The sequence below is a fragment of the Podarcis melisellensis genome (genome assembly GCF_964234715.1).
Source record: "Podarcis melisellensis genome assembly, chromosome: 7".
In the NCBI taxonomy this organism is placed as follows: domain Eukaryota; kingdom Metazoa; phylum Chordata; class Lepidosauria; order Squamata; family Lacertidae; genus Podarcis; species Podarcis melisellensis.
The window spans coordinates 89,731,698-89,754,685 of record NC_138539.1 but is presented as its reverse complement, the minus strand read 5'-3'; the positions used below and the strand labels follow the sequence as shown (position 1 = coordinate 89,754,685).

The 22,988-nt window shown below is 40.5% G+C and overlaps 2 protein-coding genes and 1 long non-coding RNA gene across 3 annotated transcripts in view; 1 reads left to right on the top strand and 2 right to left on the bottom strand.

Annotated features, from left to right (window-relative positions):
- The window catches only part of KIZ (kizuna centrosomal protein), a 175,782-nt gene that overhangs the window by 67,826 nt on the left and 84,968 nt on the right, over nt 1-22,988 (bottom strand). The window lies entirely within an intron of this gene.
- XRN2 (5'-3' exoribonuclease 2) overlaps nt 1-22,988 on the bottom strand; it is a 62,118-nt gene that overhangs the window by 36,685 nt on the left and 2,445 nt on the right. The window contains exons 2-9 of the mRNA XM_081917755.1: nt 10,931-11,058; nt 10,741-10,852; nt 8,294-8,405; nt 7,443-7,501; nt 3,196-3,285; nt 1,983-2,055; nt 947-997; nt 34-191 (exon numbers count right to left, since the gene is read on the bottom strand). Coding sequence (XP_081773881.1) covers nt 34-191; nt 947-997; nt 1,983-2,055; nt 3,196-3,285; nt 7,443-7,501; nt 8,294-8,405; nt 10,741-10,852; nt 10,931-11,058 — 783 coding nt within the window. The remainder of the gene's footprint in view (nt 1-33; nt 192-946; nt 998-1,982; nt 2,056-3,195; nt 3,286-7,442; nt 7,502-8,293; nt 8,406-10,740; nt 10,853-10,930; nt 11,059-22,988) is intronic.
- Nucleotides 7,514-14,571, top strand: LOC309373634. Its single transcript, XR_014170114.1, has 3 exons — nt 7,514-8,276; nt 8,944-9,050; nt 14,504-14,571. It is a non-coding gene; the product is annotated as an uncharacterized lncRNA (long non-coding RNA).

Sequence of the window (22,988 nt, the reverse complement as noted above, 5' to 3'; positions counted from 1 at the left end):
CTCTTGAGAAAGTGAGCAAACTGTTCAACCTACCTCCCCTTGCTTTTCTTTCGGCAGACCCTGACAGTCCTTAACTTCATGTCCAAACTGGTTGCAAAGAGCACATGGCTTTGGTTTATTAGGCTTAAATTCTTCTCTAATTATAGTAAAGTTTGGTTCATGCGTAGCCAATCCCAACATAATTAGGTCAGCTATAAAAGAAATAAAGCAAAAATCAAATACTAAGTAAATAACTACAATAATGGCCAATGCAGATGATCCTTCAAACAAAACAAAGTTATGTCAATTAGCAGTATAACATTATTATTTTTCATAACAGAATATGTATACTGCTTAACTGTAAATTCCGGCACCAGACCCATTGGCAAACCATGCGCTACAAAGATGCTTGCAAACATGCTATGAAGGCTGGCAATATCAACCACACCATGTGAGAATCCCCAACAGATGACTGCAGTACCTGAAAACAGAGTCAGGTCATGCATCTACACCAGTGCCCAGAGGAGAAATGATTGCTGGGAGGAGCGCAGACAGAAGAAATGTCTTGGTGGATCTGCAGCAGCACAACTGGATGGTTTCTTCTGCCCCAGATGCAACAAAACATGTCTCTCCTGTATTGGTCTCTAGAGCCACAGCAGACGCTGTAACCTTCCAACAGTTTGACTTCACACCCAAAGGTGTACTCCTCCATTGTCTTCCAAAACAGACAGATGCCAACCAACTAATTGTAAATAAAAGCTCTAAGCAATTACAAATATGTTAATTATGTAGACATAAGTTTTTTAACAACCTTAGTAACCTCCAAAATACAACTGTAGACCCCAAGATGGCATTACCACATTTTACAAATGTGATTTACTCATACACAGTACTGACCCATACAAATCATTCTCTACTTAACTGCTAGAATAATTACTAATGGAAGAAAATTAAGAATTGGACTTACCATCAGCACCACACAAACAGTGATGAGTGTTTGGATCATGATTCGGTTGAGCTAAAGCAAAAAAGAAAGAAATGTTAGATACATTTTATTATTCTTAGGCAGAAGGAAATAATTACTGAAGACTCATTGCTGACCTCTAAGGCTGAATAAAATTACATATGCTGCCCTTGGCTCTTTTGGTAGGAAAGGGTAGTGTATAAAATAAATAAATAAATAAATAAATAAATAAATAAATAAATAAATAAATAGCAAAAGCACAATAGACAGTCAAGAGGTCAGAAAGGCAATACAGAAGTAGAAAGTTGATAAAACTGGCAGACCTAGTGGCATTTTCACCAGAATACTATTTATTTATAGTCGTACCTTGGATCTCAAATGCCTTGGTCCCAAACAATCGAAACCGAGAAGTGACTGTTTTGGTTTTCTAATGATTTTTGGAAGCCAAACATTCGGTACAGCTTCCGATTGGCTGCAGGATGCTCCTGCAGCCAATCAGAAGTCACACCTTGGTTTTCGAATGGTTCCAAGAGTCAAAGGGACTCCCGGAATGCATTCTCTTCAAGAACCAAGTTACAACTGTACCGCCCTTCATCTAAAGATCTCAGGGAGGTTTACAAGATAATATGAATACCTGTAGCTGCCAGGATATTTAATGATTGTTTGCCATTCAATCAGATTCCCAATTCATGAAGATTAAGCCCAAAGCCCAACTGGAGCAGGCCCTGGTGTTGTCTTTGCCAGTCTTCCTCACTCTCTCCTTCCTTCCCATTTTAAAGGTCAATATTTCATTCCAAGTTGCTCTATGTTTTTAATTCTAATACTGTACTGTATCTAATGTTCTAAAACCACTATAGTATTTATGATTCATAAAAAAACCCACCTCTCTTTACTGTTCTAAACACCTTTTTTCACATCTGTTTTGCTTATGAACATTTGCATAAAAATATTCAGAAAAAGTAGATCTATTCACATTGAACAGCCCACTTTTACTAATATCAGTAGATACAACTTTTACTGTAGAAACTGCAAAAAATACCTCTTTGCCTTCGTATGTAATCCATGATTTTGTGTTCACCTTCACCCGGAGCACTAGCATCAGATAAAATAACCTACAAACATCACCACAAAGAGGAAACATAAAAAGCGGAGTGAAACACTCAATACTTTGCAACACCATTAAAATTACTACTAATTTGTGTTATTTGGCACAGTGTTCCTGAAGACCTAGGACATTAAAAAAATAAATCAAAACTGGAAGCACATTGCACTCATGCACAAAGTTACACATCACTCTTCAAAACAACATTCACACATCCTCCTTACAACTGTGAGATGCCTCCTGCTCCCCCATTTTCCCCAGGCAGAAAGCCTTTCCAGGTGATTCTACCATGCCTATCAGCTATACAGCAGGCTGTATGAGGGGCGGAGGCACCAGCACATGGAACCTTCCCGCTTCAAGGCACTAGAGGGCTTCTTCACATAGCATACAGTTCAACTATCATCATAATCATCAAACCTTTTATTGGCATCAAACATCCAAAAGTTCAACTATGGAGTTCGCTCCACAAGATGTAGTGAAGGTCACTAACTTGGATGGCTTTAAGAGGCCATTAGCCTTTTCCTCCATGAATTTGTCTACTAGCCATGAGGACTATACACGACCTCCATGGTTGGAGACTCTATGCCTCTGAATAGCAGTAGCTGGGACTTGCAAGTGTGGAGAGTGCTGCTGTGCTCAGGTCCTGCTTGCAGGATTCCCACAGGAGTCTGCTAGTCACTGAGAGAACTAGACAGAGCTTTGGCCTGGTCCAGTCGGGCTCTTATGTTATTAGTAGTGAATTTTTCAAGGCACACCAGACCCTCTTACGGCACACAGGTATATTCGGGCACATGCCCCCCGCATCTTGCCTTGCCACACCACACATGAAAAGCTACTTTTTAAGCCAAGTGTGTTTCAAAGTTTATATGGTACAGGTGGGGTCAAAATGCCACTGGGCTCACACACTCCAAAAGTAACTATGGATCTTAGTCTATAACTGCTAAATGAGGAAGTGAACTAATGATAGGTTTTCAAAATTTCCACATCTGAGATAAAACAGCTAAACACCTTGGGAATGCCTAAACCATACCTGGATGTTAAACTGTTGGTTTATCTTCTTCAATTAAAACAACTATCTTCTGGAACTCATTTGCATCAGTCAAGAATAGTACAAGTTCCATTTATTGAACAATATGGGTAGGAAACTTACTGCCAAGTTTTTCCATCCTGGATCATTGTTTAAACGATCAGCAATATAATAGCGAAGGCATTTAGCAAGATTGTCCATAAACTCAGTCCCCTAAAGAACAGGGAAATAATAAAAAACAGGATAATAATACAAAATTTAGATTGTGATGGGCAGATTCCAGATGTGAGCCATCTTACTTTTTTAAAAATAAAAAAGCAGAGCACAAAAGTCCAGCAATTGAAGGGGCAAGCAAATGAAGCAAAATGAAAGCTTGGGGGCAGAGCCAGTTGCCCCCAATTACTACACTCTTTGAACCATATAGAGAGTGCTATGCCTAAACAAGTATAAATCCACAGCTGCATCAGGGGAGGCATACTAATGCCTAGTCATAGTCTTCCAATTAGTACAGTGGTACCTTGGTTGTCAAACGGCTTGGCTCCCGAACAAATCGGCTCCCGAACGCCACAAACCCGGAAGTGAGTGTTCCGGTTTGGGAACATTTTTCAGAAGCCAAACATCCGACGCAGCTTCCAATAGAGTGCAGAAAGCTCCTACAGCTAACTGGAAGTCACACCTTGGTTTTCAAATGGTTCTGGGAGTTGAACGGATTAAGTTCGACAACCAAGGTACCACTGTACTACAATTTTACAGGCAAAGAATTTCAAGACTAAGTGATTAACCTCAAGAACAGCCACAAAATTTACAACACAGTATTTTATTTTAAATATATATATATATATATATATATATATATATATATATATATATATATATATATATGCAGGTTTTGGTGTCCTCGGGTGTCTTCCCGTGTAAAAGTTGGGGTGTCTAGGCGACGTTTCGACGAGGTCTCACTCGTCATCTTCAGGCTGGTGCTTTCGGCTTCTTGTTACTGGAACAGGCTCTGTTCCAGTAACAAGAAGCCGAAAGCACCAGCCTGAAGATGACGAGTGAGACCTCGTCGAAACGTCGCCTAGACACCCCAACTTTTACACGGGAAGACACCCGAGGACACCAAAACCTGCATTCCTGTACCCGTGAAAATCTACGAAAGCAAATATATATATATATATATATATATATATGCAGGTTTTGGTGTCCTCGGGTGTCTTCCCGTGTAAAAGTTGGGGTGTCTAGGCGACGTTTCGACGAGGTCTCACTCGTCATCTTCAGGCTGGTGCTTTCGGCTTCTTGTTACTGGAACAGAGCAGGATCTCAGTGTTTGAGTTCCTATAAATACTGTTGAGGGGGTGTGGTGTATAGCCTCCAATGTTCTGGGCAGAGAGGAAGTTCCCAGGCTAGTGTGCCTTTTCTTCTTTTGTTCCTTAATTACTTGAGGGATATCTTGAGTGATTTCTTGAGTGATATCCTGAGTACCACTTAGGTGGGTCATTAGGTGTGGATTAGTTGCTAAAGTCTTTGTGTCTTGACCTCTTGAACTTTGTGAAGAGTTTTTCTGAGAAGATGGCTGTACTGCACTTAGTTGTGCTCTGGCTTGGCTTCGTGTATAGGGGCGAGCTGTGGTTTTGTGGCCTGTGTCAGCCAGATCTGTGTAGGGATTGCAGGGGGGTGCAGCATCCGGAGGTGCCACCATGGTTTGGCTACTGGATGGTGTCTGTAATTTATCTGTGGAGAGGGTCTGGGTTTGGGTCTGGTGTGGTTGATTGGTGATGGCGTTCTGTGTGCCTCTGGATCTGGTGTCAGTTTTTGTGGGGAGGGCTAATTTCCAGATGTCTGGCAAGCGGGATGTGTCGTCACGCTTGTTCATGTTGTGAGGGTGTTTCTCTATCTCGATGGCTTCCATGATTATTCTCTTGTGGTGATGTTCCATGTTAAAGAGCAATTTGGAATCTGCAAAATTAATTTCGTGTCCTGTTTCTTTCATGTGTTGGAAAAGAGAGGAAGTTTTTTCTTCTTTTTTGACGGCATTCTTGTGTTCTGCGATACGTGCATTTATTCGTCTGTTTGTTTGTCCAATGTACGTGGCTGGGCAGACTTTGCAGGGTATTTCATAGACCCCTTGGTTTTCCAACTGGATTTTATCCTTGGGGTTTCTGAGGATATTGGCTATTTTTTGGTTGGTGCAAAAGGCTGTTTTGATATTGTGTTTATGGAGGATTTTGCTAATTTTATCTGTAGTGCCCTTGATATAAGGAAGGAGGGCCATGCCATTGTTTTCTTCTGTGTCTTGGTTTTTGGGGGGTGTTTCTTTTTGGATTAGCTTCGTAACCCTGTTTTGCTGGTATCCATTGGCAATTAACACATTTGAGAGATTCAAATTACAGACACCATCCAGTAGCCAAACCATGGTGGCACCTCCGGATGCTGCACCCCCCTGCAATCCCTACACAGATCTGGCTGACACAGGCCACAAAACCACAGCTCGCCCCTATACACGAAGCCAAGCCAGAGCACAACTAAGTGCAGTACAGCCATCTTCTCAGAAAAACTCTTCACAAAGTTCAAGAGGTCAAGACACAAAGACTTTAGCAACTAATCCACACCTAATGACCCACCTAAGTGGTACTCAGGATATCACTCAAGAAATCACTCAAGATATCCCTCAAGTAATTAAGGAACAAAAGAAGAAAAGGCACACTAGCCTGGGAACTTCCTCTCTGCCCAGAACATTGGAGGCTATACACCACACCCCCTCAACAGTATTTATAGGAACTCAAACACTGAGATCCTGCTCTGTTCCAGTAACAAGAAGCCGAAAGCACCAGCCTGAAGATGACGAGTGAGACCTCGTCGAAACGTCGCCTAGACACCCCAACTTTTACACGGGAAGACACCCGAGGACACCAAAACCTGCATTCCTGTACCCGTGAAAATCTACGAAAGCATATATATATATATATATATATATATATATATATATATATATATATATATATATTATTATTATTATTATTATTACACAACTACAATCTGCATCTGCATTTATATATGTGGGGAACCTCCTGGTCACCAGTTCAAACCCCTTGGCAAGATAAGAGTGTCCCCAGCAGCCCTCTGAATGTAGAGGAAGGGAGAGAAAAAATGTGTCAGAACTAGAAAAGGGAAAACCCCCACTTTTATATTTATACTGGCTCTGGTCCTGCCCACTGCAGACAGCCCTTGAGAGATGAACCACTGCGGTGCAGAGAACACTCTCCTCAACAGGAAATTCCCCATGCCTCATTTATATTTTACATTTTTTCCACTAGGAAGCAAAGAGGTTCAGAAACATACAACTTGGCTAATGATTAGGTTAACATTTTATGTTTGAAGTTTACTAGGAAACCAAACTTGAAAGCCTTAGACCAAATCCATCACATAATGAGCTCTTCATCACTCAGGTCTTGCTTAGTGAAAAAAGGTTTATTTATCTTAAGCCTATGAGGATTTCTGTGCTGAACACACCTTCACACAAGGTTTCTGCATGAAACTAAACACTGGATTAGGGGTGGAAGAGATAACTCTGTTGTAGCCCAAGGTTTTTTGTATGGGAAGTTTCTGGCTGGAAATCCAAATAAGCCTAAAGTCATGTTCCAGCATCTAAGGGAACATAAGAACTGCAATGCAAAGTTCTGCACAACTAGCACAAAGGCTTGAAGAAGATTCTTAAGCATGTTTGATAGAATGCACTTAGAAAAAGCTCTCTGGTAAAAGAAGGTTCCCACTTACAGGAGGGTTTAAGTTTGTTCAGTTGAACACATTTAAAAACCCTCTTCAAATACCAAACCATTTCAAGGCAAATCTTGCATGCATGCCCATGCCTCCCTCTCTACAGCTTGCTTGTTAGGCAAATGCCAAAACATGGTGCAGGCTCTCTCTTTGACCTGCGGTATCAACAACAGATTACCCTATAGAACTGCCGAAACTCCCTGTATGTCACAGCCTCCCAAACCTGTGCTGACATTGGCAGGGCAATTCTTAATACGCCAACAAATTTAGATTTTTCCACATGGAAAAAAAACATGAATTTGAAAAAGCACCCCATCTTTGCTGCTGCCTTTCAGTTTCTCCTCACCATTCTTACAATGCAGCATTGTTTGGCAGCAGGAGATGCCAAAGCGAAGAATATTCTTCCTCTGTGAATGCCATCAAACAGTATTGTTTCATATAGAAAAAGCTGTTGGATCCTAGTCTATCCTTACACAGCTATTCTGAAGATAGGAGGAGGGAGGAAACCTACAGCCAGTCAGAAATTAGCCAAGAATCATGCAACAATACCATGATCAGTACTGTGACAACTTCCAAATTAGAATTATAAGAATACTTACTGGAGTAATGCAATTGCTATCAAATCTTTCTTTTATTTCTTCTGGAGGAAGATAGCCACCTTTAAAAGCAACATAATTTAACTAGTTTGAGACAGATAACTGCAGGAGGGAGGGGGACAAGACATACTCCCTCTGTTATTTTGAACATGTAATATCTCATTTCACTCAGTTATGGGAATCACAACTAGTTGTGATCAAAACCACAATTTTATACATATGTATAAACTCAGGCACAAGTCCCATGGCTCTTAGTGGAGCTTTCAGATCAGTTTGCATAGGGATGCATTTGTATTGTTATAAGTATAAATTATGAGAGATCAATAACAAAATCATGCAAATTTGCTTGACTTTTTATTTTGCATACTTTATTAAGCTCCTTCTAGTTACAAGGTGATGCAGACCATTGTAGCTCTATTCTCTACTAATGGTAATTTTAATTCAGCAACTCTTCAATTTTTACAATGCATTGCTAATACAATTTCAAGCACATCTGTACAACTATTGTAAACCTCCCACTGATCCTCAGATGAAGGGTGGTATAGAAATTTAATAAATGGAAAAAATAAGGGTTAGAAATGTGGTTTTAAATATGCTTAGATTTTTAGGAACCTGAATTCTGTGCTCAATTCCATACTGCACAGCTTTCCTACACTCCCAAGAAATCACAGAACACAAACAACTGCTAATGCAAAATTGAATACAAAACTAAGTGCATGTCAGTCTTTTCCCTAGGCCGGTCATGTGATATCTGTGATATGGAGCCTGTCGCAAGAGAAATACTTCAGAAGATGCAACTCTTCTTCAAGTTACCTGTTACTGAACTAAACTGAATAGGTAACAAATCTATATACCTTTCTCTAAAATTTCTTGTCTGATTCTCTGCTTCTCTTCTGCAGTCTCCACTCCTTCCTTTGATGCTCTAAATCTTCTAGATCTTTGCTGGTTCATTTTTGCACGGGGAGCCTAGAAGAATAGAATTACCATGACTAATCATTTCACCCTTTATACTTAATTTCTATACTGTATTAAATTTGAGAACCTTAGAATGATTCACGTAACGAGAGCTTACTTACTTTACGTATGCAATTGAGGAAGCCTTATCTGCTGGTAGCAAATTTTTTTTCCATTTATGTTTTAAAATACATACTCAAGAGCTTAAGCTAATGTTCAAAAGAGAAACTGCAATTGCGTTTATTATTTTATCTAAACATGGGGCGATTTCCATTACCCATGAGAAACTTTACAACAATTAAATATGCTTCCAGTTCAGTAATACAGCTGTGCCTCATTTTTTGCCACATATCCTGCAGCAGCTGCAACATTTCTTTGTCCTCACATTGGCTTCATTTTAGTGCAAGGTGAAAGCCTTTTTGTTTACCTGTGGAATGTAATCAACCTTCTTGCTGACAATTGCTACTTTATATATGTTGTTATGATGCAGTTAACACTGGTTTTTGTTACTGTTGTGCTATATACAGTTGCCTGTTCTTTCTTACTGCAGTGGAGTCTGGTAGCAGTGGTGGAGGGAGACAGCAACAGCAAAGGAAGCTTTGGGATAGGCAGGGACATTTTTGCCTTCTCCCCTTTGTCTACCAGCTGGAAAGACTGGTATGTGACAGAAACTAATTAATCATGTTTTTAAAAACTAACTAGAAACACATTGCTAAGTCCAGGACAGATGACTGGATCCAACTTTGGAAAATTAGTGCTCCATCATTTTCGAACTGATCTCAGAACAAGGAGGCTTCCTGACCAGTAACAGTTAATGGAAGTTAGCTAAAACATCCTGTGTGCAAGAACAGTTTCACAAGCTGCTGTCTACAGCTAAAGTGGTTGTTAAAACAATCTGGAATAGCCCCTGAGTAAATATACTTTTCATTCATTAATCCTTATCAGTTAAGGGATCCTGCACTGAGATATCATTAGTAACTTGTGAACATGAAAATAGGTGTTTGGGGTTGTTTCAGTTTTGCAATAAAAAACAGAAGGCTTATAATTTTACAAATTAATGTATTCTAGTTCAGATGTGTATATGCAATGCAAACTAATAGTGGGTATAACACATTATCATTTTAAGAAGAACAATCCCAACCCCTGATCTACTACCATTTCTGGAGCACGTCTGAACATAGCTGTCAACTTTTCCCTTTTTTAGAGGGAAATTCCCTTATTCCGAATAGGATTCCTCACAAGAAACAGGAAAAGTTGACAGCTATGCGTCTGAATGGAGCAGAAGTCAGTGGTGGAGTTCTGCTGACAAAGTGTGATGCAAACAGGGATGGAAGTTGCTGCCAGTTGCATTCCCACCAGCAGTAGCCAAGGGAAACTCCAAAATGGAGGCAGGGAGGGGTAAGGCTGGGCCAGCACAGGATTGGCTAGAACCTGTGCAGACCCAGCTGCTATCATGTAACAGTGACAGGTCTGATCTATGACCCTTTGCAGTACCAGCCTGAGACCTGGTGTGAGTGCCAGTGCTATAGCTATAGCTATAGCTCTGGCTGTGTCGTTCCATCGTGCCCTGTGGCTGTCACTCAGGGGTTAGGATTAAGGCCAAAATAAATGCAAAGACAAGATTAAGAAATAAAAAGGAGTTCTTCTTGAACAATAAGGTTATACATCATTCTAAAAGGACCTCCCTGAAGAATACCACTCTTGAGTTCAGACTGCACTCAGAGAGAAATTGAAGGGGAGTTGATAAACTCATCTTATCCTGCAATACCTTTCTAGACTGTGCATGTATGCCACAACACTAAGCACATGGGCTATAAGAAGATCAACAAACTGAGATCACATACCAGTGGCTTCCTTAAAGGTAAAGGGACCCCTGACCATTAGATCCAGTCGTGACCGACTCTGATATTGCAGCACTCATATCGCTTTATTGGCCGAGGGAGCCAGCGTACAGCTTCCGGGTCATGTGGCCAGAATGACTAAGCTGCTTCTGGCAAACCAGAGCAGTGCTCTGAAACACCGTTTACCTTCCCGCCGGAGCAGCTTCCTTAATGAACCTTAAATGAAGCCACCATTCACAATCTATCTTAGGTGGCATAAGTAATGTTCACACTCACAAAGTGTTAAAAATAAAATCATCTCATATATAAATGCAGTTACTTTAATTTTGACTCTGTTCACCAACTGGCAAAACAGATGCAGGAATGGAATTTAGTCATTGGGTCCAACAGCATTGTAAATAAAGTGGAAATTAAACTACAGCAGAAAATAGCACTTCAAATGATTCAGACACAATTTTTATCAACCCTGACCCAAATACATCAAGGGCAACCACTTAAGTACTTACCACTCCATCTATTGCCATGTAGAGAAGCCGCCTCGGTCTCACAATATTAAAAAGCCTGTCAATATACTCAAATATGGCCACCATCATTTCATCTTCATTTTTGGGTGCTGGTCTGCAATGTAAGACATTGTGTCAATATCCAAACAATGTTTAATACAAGCTACCAATTTAATGTACAAATGTGACTCACTTGTCCTCAGGATGTGTACAAGGGTGGATGATGCCATTCATATCCAAATACAGATTATCAAATTCCACTTCATTGGGGTTTGGTTTGCTGGAGTCAATGGGAATTTTGATACCATTACATTCTTTAGGCTGCAAACAATGAATAGCAAAAGATTTTTAGATGTATGCATCACAGTCAAATCTGAAAGAAAAACACAATCAAGGAAACATGGTGGAAATGGAAAGGAAATTTGAAAGGCAGGCTATGATTTATGAAAGGTAGCTAAGCCATCTCACCACATGCCTATGGGAATCTTTTAGCCAGCGTTAGAAACTCAGATACATAAGCTAGGTGCAAAATGGCTCCTTAAACCAAGGTTACAGTCACAAAAATAGAATGTCTAATATCCATTTTTTTTTTGCAAGATGGCTCTAAAGTCTTATTTTTCAAATGATGAAGTCACTGTGGTCGATTATCAGTTACACATATGGCTGGTTCAGATGACAACCTTGAGCTAGGTTAAGAACTTTGAAGTCCGGTTAGACTGGCAAAAATTTATTAAAATTGTAGTGATATCTGTTGGAGATGCAAAAACGGGGCAGGAACCTTTCTACACATGTGGTGGGAGTGCAAAGTGATAGTGGGATTCTGGGAAAATATTTATAACAAATTGAAAAAGATGTTTAGATTATCATTTGGGGGGAAAACCAGAATCCTTTCTCCTAGGCATCATGTCAGAGGAAATAAAAAGAACGGTCAGACCAATATTTATGTATGCGACTACGGCGGCAAGGTTATTAATTGCCAAAAATTGGAAAAGCAGCAGCATCCCAACTAAAACAGGCTGGCTATCTAAAATGATGAAATACTTCCATACTGCCGAATTAACAGGGAGGATAAGAGGAGATATGCTACAAAAAGTGAATAAGGAGTGGGCTATCTTTAAGGAATACATCAAAATCTATATGGAAAAAGTAGAATTTTTGACAGATACTGAGTGAATCCAGAAAATGATTAGAGTGAAAGGAGAGTAAAGTTAAGATGAAAGAAGAGATCAAAGAAACAATGAAATGTCTTTAAGCTAGTTGGAAAAATAAAGTAGCGTAACAAGAATGGCTGGAAGTCATGTCGGGAAATTCAAGCCCTTTTCAGGAGAAAGTGACAACAATCCCAGGCACCCGGCTTAATTCCCTGTTGACCTCCCTGGCTGCATTCCCCAGCAAGCGCAGGCAAGGTCTCGATAGGCGATTCTTCTCAAACGTGAGAAGAACACACCCCTCTTTCCTGCCCCCCCCCCCGGGCAGGGGAAAGAGATAGACAGAAACGTATTTACATGCCTTTATTTCTGTCTTTGCAGCGTTATAAAAAACATGACTGCTCTCTTCAAACTCCAGCAGTGTTGTGACAAACACTTCCTGTACATCCCGGACAGGAATAAACGGAAGAGCTCATATTTCACTCTGAGCTAATTCCGGTGCTTCGCACTGTGAATTGACTGTCCCTCTTTTTCCCACGGGCAGTCTCAACATTCCCATCATGTTTACTTTTCAAGCTAGGACTTTGCAGCAGCATTGCTTCATTATCGTAACAACTTTGTGGGTGTCCGTGTGGGGTAGGTGTGTAGGTATGTTGATATGTATAGCATAAGTAGGTATTATACAGAGTATTGTAGGTATGTTTTATGCTATGAAAATAAGGTAGTGTATTGCATATATGTATTGTGTAAATGTAAGCGTTTTATATGTTATAATAAATTAAACAAAAAAAAGGTTAAAAACTTTGAGAACTTAAAGAAGAAAAGTCATTTGATTCAGGGACAGTTCACATATATATTGGCCTATTCCTACCTCTTTTTCGTAATGGTGACACGGACCATTCACAACATAAGTATATTCTTCCTAACTGTGAGCAGCGCAGTGGGGTGGGGTAAGTGAAGACAAGCTACAGCAATTAACTATAATGTCATTCAGTGCTCCTGCTCAGGCTGCACAGAAAAAGCATTTTGGTTCTTGAAATTCATTCTGATAGTGCAGATAAAATATAACTGAGAGAATTCTACAGAATGTGGTCTTAGTGTGTGAAAACAGTCAAGATCCAAGGATCCCGATGATGCCAGGCACCTAAATCAAATTTCACTATCTATGCAACTAAGCATCTGAACTGTTCTTGTCAAGAACGCCAATTTGCCAGAGGCCAATTTAAATGTAGGCAATATTTTAAAAGGCTGAAGGTGTAAAAAGTCTTCAGGGGATTGTGCTGTGGGAGTCGAGTTAAGAGGACATAACTGAGTGTAAGCAAAGCCCTCATGTGTCATAATGCGGAATCCCAGGCCAACTGAGTATTAGGATAGACTCCCTCTACCATTTCTATGAAACTGAGCACATATGCTATGATCAGATTGTAAAGGAACACTACAGGCATAGTTTAGAGAGCCGTTCAAACATCACATTCTGCTTGCCCCTACAATTTAAAACTCTCAAGCTTGTTTTCTCCTGCTCCGGTGGATAGGACTCTAACAAATGGCTTCAAGTTACAAGGAAGTAGATTCTGGCTAATACCTCAGGAATAACTTTCAAACAGTAAGAGCTGTTTGACAGTGGAAAAGACTCCCAAGAGTGGTGGTGGGCTCTCCTTCCTTGGAGGTTCTAAAGCAGAGTTTGGATGGCTTTCTGCCATGTATGCTTTAGTTGAGATTCCTGCATTGCAGGGGGTGGACTTGATGACCCTCCGGGATCCCTTCCAACTCTACAATTCTATTATTTCACTACATATGTTGATGAAGATGGTCTTGGATTTCGTTTTGAGAATCCCAGAACAGCAGCATTGGGGGATCTCAATATTTATGCCAAGCTCACTTCAACTAGGGTGCTGCAAGACTTCATGGCCACCATGACAACTATAAGGCTGTCCCAAAATGTCATTGTCCCATACTTGTGGTAGTACACTCCCAATTTAAGGTCTCTCTTCTGAGCAAAAGGATGGTGGTGTGATAGTGAGAGTGGTGTTGTAAATAATGACTAGCAGTAACCAGGAATTCAGACAGGAGTATTTCTCAACTCTACTTGAAGATGCTAGAGCAGGGGTTGGCAACCTAAGGCCCATGGGCCACAAACCAGCGCAGCGTGGTGCGGGGACTCGCTTCTGCGACGCCGGAAATCGCGCCTGCACATGTGCAGATGCCGGAAATCGCAGGCCCTCCTGCGGAAATGGAAGGACCTCCGCTAGAGTTAACTGGCCCAGGTGAGGTAAACCTTGCCAACCCCTGTGCTAGAGGCTGAATCTGGGATCTTTCATATGCAAAGCAGACACTCTATCACTGGAACGCGCCCCCCCCCATCAAAAAGTCAACTATTCACTTGAAACAGTGGGATCAGATTCTTAAGGTGTAAACCCAGATCTACAGACGTATTATGCCTGCAGCCATCCAAGGCCCTGAAATTCTTCTGGAGACATCTGGCAGAGGGTGTATCTTAGCCACTTAGCAATGCTAGAAAGCCAAGCTCTGGGTAAGGTAATGCCTCTTTAAGTTCTTCTTCTAACTCTCAGCTATGCAATGGCTATTTAGGTGTTCAGACCTTTGTTCTTCTCTCCTAGGGATTCACACTGGAAGCTCTTCCCATTCTTCTGCATATGACTCAGCCTTAGCAACCTGGATATCTGCTACTTATTGCTTAGCGACTTTAATATTTATTACTTATTGCTTAAGACTCCCACCACAAATCAGTTTCCTCCAGACTTTGTTCAGAATCCCAAATGCTCACATTTTCCCCAAAGGAGCTTACGTGCATCTTAAATTACTGGTATTACATCTGCAATAAGCAACAAACAGAATGTGCAGGAACTAAATACTTGATCAAGAACAGAACCACCTTAAAAGTTAGCTAGCAAATAAAATTATACCAGATATTACTCTGGCCATTTACTTGAACATTTGCAAGTCCTTGTAGAAGAACTCTGTCAAATCATGCAACTGGAAACTTTTCACAACCAAAAGGAATTGTTCTTAAAAATAAAACACTTTGCAGGGGGCAGAGGCAATAATATATAGTACGAAGAAAAACAACAATATAGTTTATGTTTGCGGAATGTCCCCCAATTTTATAAAGCAGATAAGCAACTACCTGTCATTTTGTAAGTCTTTCATCTCTCAAGGATTGCAATCCCATATGCATTTATTGGAAGTAATGCAACAGAAAACACTAAGACCTATTCCAATGTATGTACAGTGGTACCTCGGGTTACATATGCTTCAGGTTATAGACTCCACTAACCCAGAAATATTACCTTGGGTTAAGAACTTTGCTTCAGGATGAGAACAGAAATTGTGGAGTCACACGGGATAGCATTTTGACTGATGTGCTGCCCACAGCGCTACCCAGGTGACTTATGATGCAGCGTGTGGGGCAGTTTTATTCAGCATCAGCAATTTTACCTGTGGGTCAGGCAGGGCGGCACTTTGAGTCTTGCACTACCTGCAGCACCATTTTTACTTGTGCTGTGGCACAGGGCGGCATTTTTACTCTCACACTACCCAGGTGATTCACATTGCGGCACATGGGAGGCAGGTATTTTACTCTTGAGTCTTAGGAACCATACATCGCCTCCATAGATCTAAAACTGGTCACAACTGGACCATGCCAAGTTGCAAAACGCACCTAGCACATGGAGAGTTTCAGACACTGCCTAGGACCACAAAGTTATTCACCACATGTAGGACACATATCATTATAGCTGATAGATACTAATCATGTTCTGGCATAAATCCAGCATGGCAAAGACACTCAAACTGCTTTCAGCAAAGAACTCAACAGAACAGCAGGGGGGGAAATCAGCAAGGAAAAGTTAGAAACTATAAGCAAAAGATTAAAGTTACTAAGACCAACATAGCTCCAGTCTCAAGTTCTCCAGAGAGCAAAGTACAAGATGTGTTGATTACTCTATTTATATTCCACCTTTCTCCCAATGCATGATGCAAATTGGCTTATAGCAAAAATTAAAACAGATACAACTAAAGCCATGCAATATAAACATTTTAAAAAGTAAAATAAGTAATCCTATTAAAAACAGTACTGAAAACACTTAAAACCATTTAAGAGTGTGCATGTACACACACAAATGCAACACACAAGCAAGTAGGGTTCAGAATTTCCTGGTTGCCAGGCACATTTCGCAACTGGGGATGGTTTGCTTGCAACCAATTTGAGATGTCTTGTTGCAGGTAATGCAACTGACATCTCCACCATCTAGGTGCCACAGTGTGAGTCAGCTGGCTGGCACTGCTGCACAACTTGAGAATAAAATTGCCACCGTATGTGCCAGCTGGCTGGCAAGTACAACATCCACCCTCAGAAGACCCTGCCACAATAGCCTGTTAGTGGCCAAAGACCGGGGGTGGGGGGAGCACTTGCCTGCCAGCAAAAGGAAGATTCTCTCTTTGATCCTCCTCAATCGTGTCTGCAGAGGTGGTGGGACCAAGAGAAAGACCTCCCCAAAAGACGTCAAAGTCTTAGCAGGCTCATATAGGAAGATATCATCCTTCAGATAGCCAGAACCCAAACCACATAGGGCTTTGTGGGTCATAACCAGCACTTATGATTTGTGCCCAGAAATAAGTAGAAAGCCAGTAAGCTGGTGTATCAAGGAATTTCCATTCTCCCTGTAACATTGCCTGGCTGTGAGTCATGAAGGCCACTCCCACCTGGCTTAGGGGGCGGAGCCCAGACTCACCCAGGTCTACTAAAGAGGATCCTGGTGAGACCGGAGGGACATCGCTATGCCTGAAAACAAATCCTAATTATTGGATTCTTTTGCCCCATCTTTTTGTGCCTGTCAAACAACCATGTCATGCTTATTGTAATATTTTATTCTCTTGCTAATTGTGCTGTTTTAAATGTGCATTTTATAATTGACTTCACTTAGCACCTTTTTTAATGTTTAAGTTTGTTTGTTTTTTGTTAACTTACTTTGTGTTAAATATGTATTCTGTAGTTGGCCACCTTTGTAGTGTTTTATTTTGAAATCTCTGAGATGGTATTTTGGTTTCCTGTTGATTATGTTGCTTTGAGTGTGTACTTTATATTTTATTTTCTTCAGAAATGTTTGATTCTGGATTGTTTTATTGATGTTTAATATGCTGTGAACCGCTTTGAGATTTTTCTTAAAAATATAAAGCTGTATGGAAATTTATAAATTAAATTAATTAACTGGATCCAGTGAGCAATCTGGCCATGTGAACAGACAGCTCCAGAGATGGATGCAGCTGATGCACTAGTTTTGAAAGTGCTAATGCACTTCTGGCTACTGCTAAAACCTGGGACCCTAGGCTCAGGGCTATTGTTGTTGTTAATTAAATCTGTATACCATCCTTTATTCAAAGATCATAGAGCAGTAACAACATAAAAATATACAATGAGAACACAAAATACATTTATAAACCCAATAACCCCCCTCCCACAAACATTTAAAGGACCACAGAATACTCAAAGGCCTGACTAAATGAAACATCTTCACGTGCCAGCTTGCCCAGGTCCTCAAGTCTTACCAAATGAAGCTCATCAAACACAACAGGACTAGACCAGGCACATCCAACTTCCAAGAGGCTGTGATCCACTCACATTATAAAAATACTGGCTGTGATCTACCCATTGTTATTGACGAGATCTACCATCTATCTACCACAGACATCCAGTGATCTACCAGTAACTCACAATCTACCAGTTGGACAATGCTCTGGACCAGTGTTAGAAATTCAGGTATATAAGCTAGGTGCCAAATGGCTACTTAAACCAAGGTCACAGTCACCAAAATGAAACATCCAGTTGCCATTTTTGGGCAAGACAGCTCTAAAGTCTTTTTTTTTTTCAAATGATGAACTGACTGTGATCAATTATCAGTTAAACATCTGGCTGGTTCAAATGACAACCTTGAGCTAGGTTAAGAACTCTGAGAACTTAAAGCAGAAAAGTCATTTGATTCAGGGACAGTTCACGTATATATTGGCCTATTCCTAACTCTTTTTCTTAATGGTGACACGGACCATTCATAACGTAAGTATATTCTTCCTAACTGTGAGCAGCGCAGTGGGGTAAGTGAAGACAAGCTACAATAATTAGCTATAATGTCATTAGGTTGCACAGAAAAAGCATTTTGGTTCTTGAAATTCATTCTGATAGTGCAGATAAAATATAAGCGACAGAATTCTACAGAATGTGGTCTTAGTGTGTGAAAACAGTCAAGATCCAAGGATCCCGACTTCCGGTCGGCGCCAGCGTTAATGGCGGTCCTTGCTTCGAGCTCCGAAGCAGGACTGCTCCGTGAGTTCGGGTCTGACCCGCTACAGCGAGCGGGGGACCCCTAAAATCACAGGCGCTGAAGCCTGTGAACAAGGAGATTCGGTGGGCACCTTTGCGCCCCCCGGTATCGCGAAAGAGCCTTTTTAAAGGCTCCGGAGCGGCATCGGGTGTGAGCGCGGTGCTGAGGATCACAACCCAGCTCACGGAGCGAAGCCGCGTCGCCATTGACGGAGAGCGCCGATCCCTTCCTGAAACTACCGATTGGAAACAACACCCGTGAGTAAGAACAATAAATAAAGGGAACGGGACTTTAAAATTTGAGAAGATTTGGCTGAAAACGGGAGAGGCAAAAAATAAGGAAGTCTGCCCCCCGGAGCTACATGATTGACTGAGCAACGAAAAGAGCAAGCTGTGTTTAAAGGGGACGTTTTTATGCTTTTTAAATTGGTTAAACTTGACATCGGAAGAGGACCTCCCCCCCCCCAACGAGCAGGAGAGGGGGGGAAGAAATTTGACTTAATTTTATCTGCTCAAGAAGGGAGACTTGAATGGGAAACCTTCCACTGCCGATACTCTGGCCAGGCTGCCGGGGAAGTGAGCGCCTGAAGTGAGCTGTCAAACTTAATTTGAGGATACAAAGTAAGATTTGTCTGACATAAAATAACGGGACTTTAGCGGACAAAGACTGTAACTTTTTAAACTGCAAAAAGTAGGGTTTGTATTTGGACTTTCGCTTTTGGAACTTTGCATGGCTATTTCTCTCCCTGTTTCTTTGTTACCGCATTGGATACAATGTACTCCCTCTAGAGGCTTAAAAGAGAGACTGTTGCATTGAGACATAAACAGTGGGATTTTCCAGCTGCAACTGTTCCTGTGGGAACGACCTTGAGATATGAGCGGCCCACTGGATGAAATATCAACAAGATCCAAGGCAAAACAGGCTCAGGCTCAAAAGAAAAGAGGCTCCTTGACAGGAGCAACAGCAACACAGGAAAGAACAACAACGGTATCAATGGATTCCATGACACAGGCTCTACTCAAGATAAATGAATCTCTAGAATCGCTTACTAGGCAATCTACAGAGAATTCCAAGAAACTGACGGAATTGACAACAAGATTGGATTTGAACACGACAATTATATCGACAAATACAGATTCTATAAATCGATTAATTCAGGAAAGTGCAGAGACGAGGAAAATAGCCGAAAACGCGAGGACCACGGCCGAGGAAACCAAAGGGAAATTTGTCCCTATTGCAAGGAAGGTACATGAGCATGATGAAGCCCTGGCCCTTATGGAACTTGAGAGGAAAGGCAAGAACTTGAAATTGAGACTGGTACCTGAGGAGGAGGAGGACAAGCTTGGGGAATTTCTTACAGATAAGTTTCAAGAATTTTGGAGTGAAGAGTTGGGAGAAGAGGAAGAGGAATTTACAATAACTACAGCCTTCCGGATTGGAAGAAAGCAAGGCAAGAAGCCAAGGGATTGTTTAATAACTTTTAGATCCAAGGAAGAGAGAGATAAAATATTGAACCTACATTTCCAGAGGGCATTGGTTATCAAAAATTCCCAAATACAGATCTTCAAAGATATTCCCAGATACTTTTTGGAGGTGAGAACACAATTTAAAGACCTAGTCGAAATATTAAAACAAAACAACATTCAATTCAGGTGGGAATTCCCACAAGGACTGTCCTTTAACTTCAAAGGGAAGAAAATTAAAATAAAAACAATTCAAGATAAAGAACACTTTTTGGAGAGAAACCTTGAGGACTTTCAGAAAGGAACTGTAGAGGGGGGAACACTGGATATTACCAACCTATCGTTTGGATTGAACCAAGCACCGACGGACGAGGAACAAGAACTTGGAGCAGTGGGTGGGAAAAGTACCCAATAATAAAAATGTCTCTGCAACTTCTGAGTTGGAACTGTAATGGTCTAAACCATCCCCGAAAAAGAGATCAAGTTTTTCATATATTAAAGAAAGAACAATTAGATATAATTTGCTTGCAAGAAACCCATATCGCCAGGATACACAGGAAACTTCTGATAAATAAGAGATTAGGACTGGAATTTGTTTCCTCGGACAAAGTTAAGAAAAGAGGGGTGGTGATTTATGCCAAGGAAAAATGGGAACCAAAAATGATCTTTAAAGATGATGAAGGAAGATACCTGGCAGTAGAAATTCAAATTCAAGGAGAAAAGATCTTAATTGTTGGAGTTTATGCACCCAATGAGGGGAAGGCAGAGTTTTTCAAGAAGTTGCATGAGACCTTAATGGACTTTATGGATCTTAAAATTATAATGATGGGAGATTTTAACGGAGTTGTCTCCACAAACATGGACAAGGCACAAAGAGAAGTAATATCCAAGGATGGGAGACTACCAAAGACCTTTTTCGAACTCACTGACACCATGGACTTGATCGACATCTGGAGAACTAGGAACCCTCTGGAAAGAGAGGGAACCTTCTTCTCGGAAGCAAAAATGAGCTGGACCAGAATTGATCAAATTTGGATTTCTAGCAGTCTGGCACCAAGAGTGAAGAAAACAGAAATCTGCACAAAAACCTGCTCCGACCATAATGCAGTCAAGATGGAAATGAAATTAACAACGGCTGGAACCTTCAGATGGAGAATGAATGACACCCTATTTAGAGATGAAGAAATCTATCATAAGGCCCAAAAAATATTGAAGGATTACTTTGAGATAAATTTGAGAACTGGGGTTGAAAAAAGAATAGTATGGGACGCAAGTAAGGCCGTGATGCGTGGATTCCTAATTCAGCAAAATTCTATAAAAAGGAAGAAACAAAATGAAAAGAAGGAAAAGATTTTGAACCAGATAAAGGAAGGAGAAAAGAAACTGAGATCTAAGCCGAAGTCTCATGAGATTTTAAGAGAAATAAAGTACCATCAGACCCAATATATGGAATTGATGAATCAGGAAATAGAATGGAAGATAAAGCAAATGAGACAAAGGACATTTGAATCGGCAGATAAATGTGGGAAACTGCTGTCATGGCAACTGAAAAAGAGGCAAAAGTTAAATACGGTGACATCCCTGGAAATAGATGGGAAAATTATCAACAAACCAAATGAAATAAGCAACTGTTTTCAAAGTTTCTTCAAAAAACTTTATGCACAAGGGCCTACAAATGAACAAGAAATAGAAGAATTCGTCAAAAAATATGGACTATCAAAGATTTCAGAACAAAATAAAAGGATTTTGAATGAAAAAATCACAGAACAAGAAATAGAGGGTGCCATCCAGAATACGAAATTGGGGAAATCACCAGGACCAGATGGTTTGACTGCAAAATACTACAAAGATCTTAAAGAATGGCTAATACAGCCATTGAAGGAAGTATGTAACCAGATATTAGAGGGGAAAAAGGCTCCTGAATCGTGGAAAGAAGCATTTATCTCACTTATACCGAAGACAGAAACTGAGAAACATCAAGTTAAAAACTACCGCCCTATATCACTCTTGAATGTGGATTACAAAATTTTTGCAGATGTTTTAGCAAAAAGATTTAAGAGAGTTTTGATGGAGGAGATTCATAAGAACCAAACAGGCTTTCTCCCAGGGAGACATATGTCAGAAAATGTGAGGAACATTATAGATATTTTAGAGATGCTAGAGGTGGACATTAATAGGAAGGCAGTTCTGATCTTTGTGGACGCGGAGAAGGCCTTTGACAACATTTCTTGGAAATTTATGAAAAAGAATCTCCATGGGATGGGGGTAGGCCAAGGGTTTGAAAACGGTATAGGTGCAATATATTCTGAACAAAGAGCGAAATTAATTGTGAACAATGTGGTAATGGATGAGATACCAATAGAGAAAGGTACACGACAGGGATGCCCTATATCCCCTTTACTGTTTATATCGGTCCTGGAGGTTTTATTAAACATGATTAGGAAGGACCAGCTGGTAAAAGGAATACAGGTCGGATCCAAACAATACAAGTTAAGGGCATTTGCAGATGATTTAGTGCTAACCTTGCAACAGCCAGAAGCTAGTACAAAAAGAGTTTTAGAATTAATGGAGATATTCGGCCAGGTCGCAGGATTTAAATTGAACAAACAGAAAACAAAGGTGCTGGAAAAAAATCTAACAAAAGAGGAGAAAGATAGGTTTCAAAGTGAAACTGGGTTGGAAATAGAAAAAAAGGTTAAGTACCTGGGGGTAAATCTGACATCAAAAAATGTGAACCTATTTAAAGACAACTATGAAAAATGTTGGACAGAAGTCAAGAAAGATTTAGACATATGGTCTAGGTTGAAACTTTCCTTGTTAGGCCGAATTGCTGTTATCAAGATGAATGTATTGCCAAGAATGTTGTTTTTATTTCAGACGTTACAGATTCTAGACAAAATGGACTGTTTCAAGAGGTGGCAGAAAGATATATCTAAATTTGTCTGGCAGGGCAAAAAGCCCAGAATAAAATTTAAGATTTTAACCGATGCAAAAGATAGAGGGGGCTTTGCACTGCCAGACTTAAGACTTTATTATGAATCAGCAGCCTTTTGCTGGTTGAAGCAATGGCTACTTCTTGAAGACACAGACATTCTTGATCTGGAAGGATATGACAATAGTTTTGGTTGGCATGCATATTTGTGGTATGACAAGCTAAAGGTGTATAAAAGTTTTAAGAACCATATTGTCAGGAAAGCATTGTATAATGTTTGGAATAGATATAAGGATTTATTGGAAAGTAAAACTCCTAGGTGGTTGTCACCAATGGAAGCGAAAGCAGTGAAAAAAATTAATATGGACTCTAA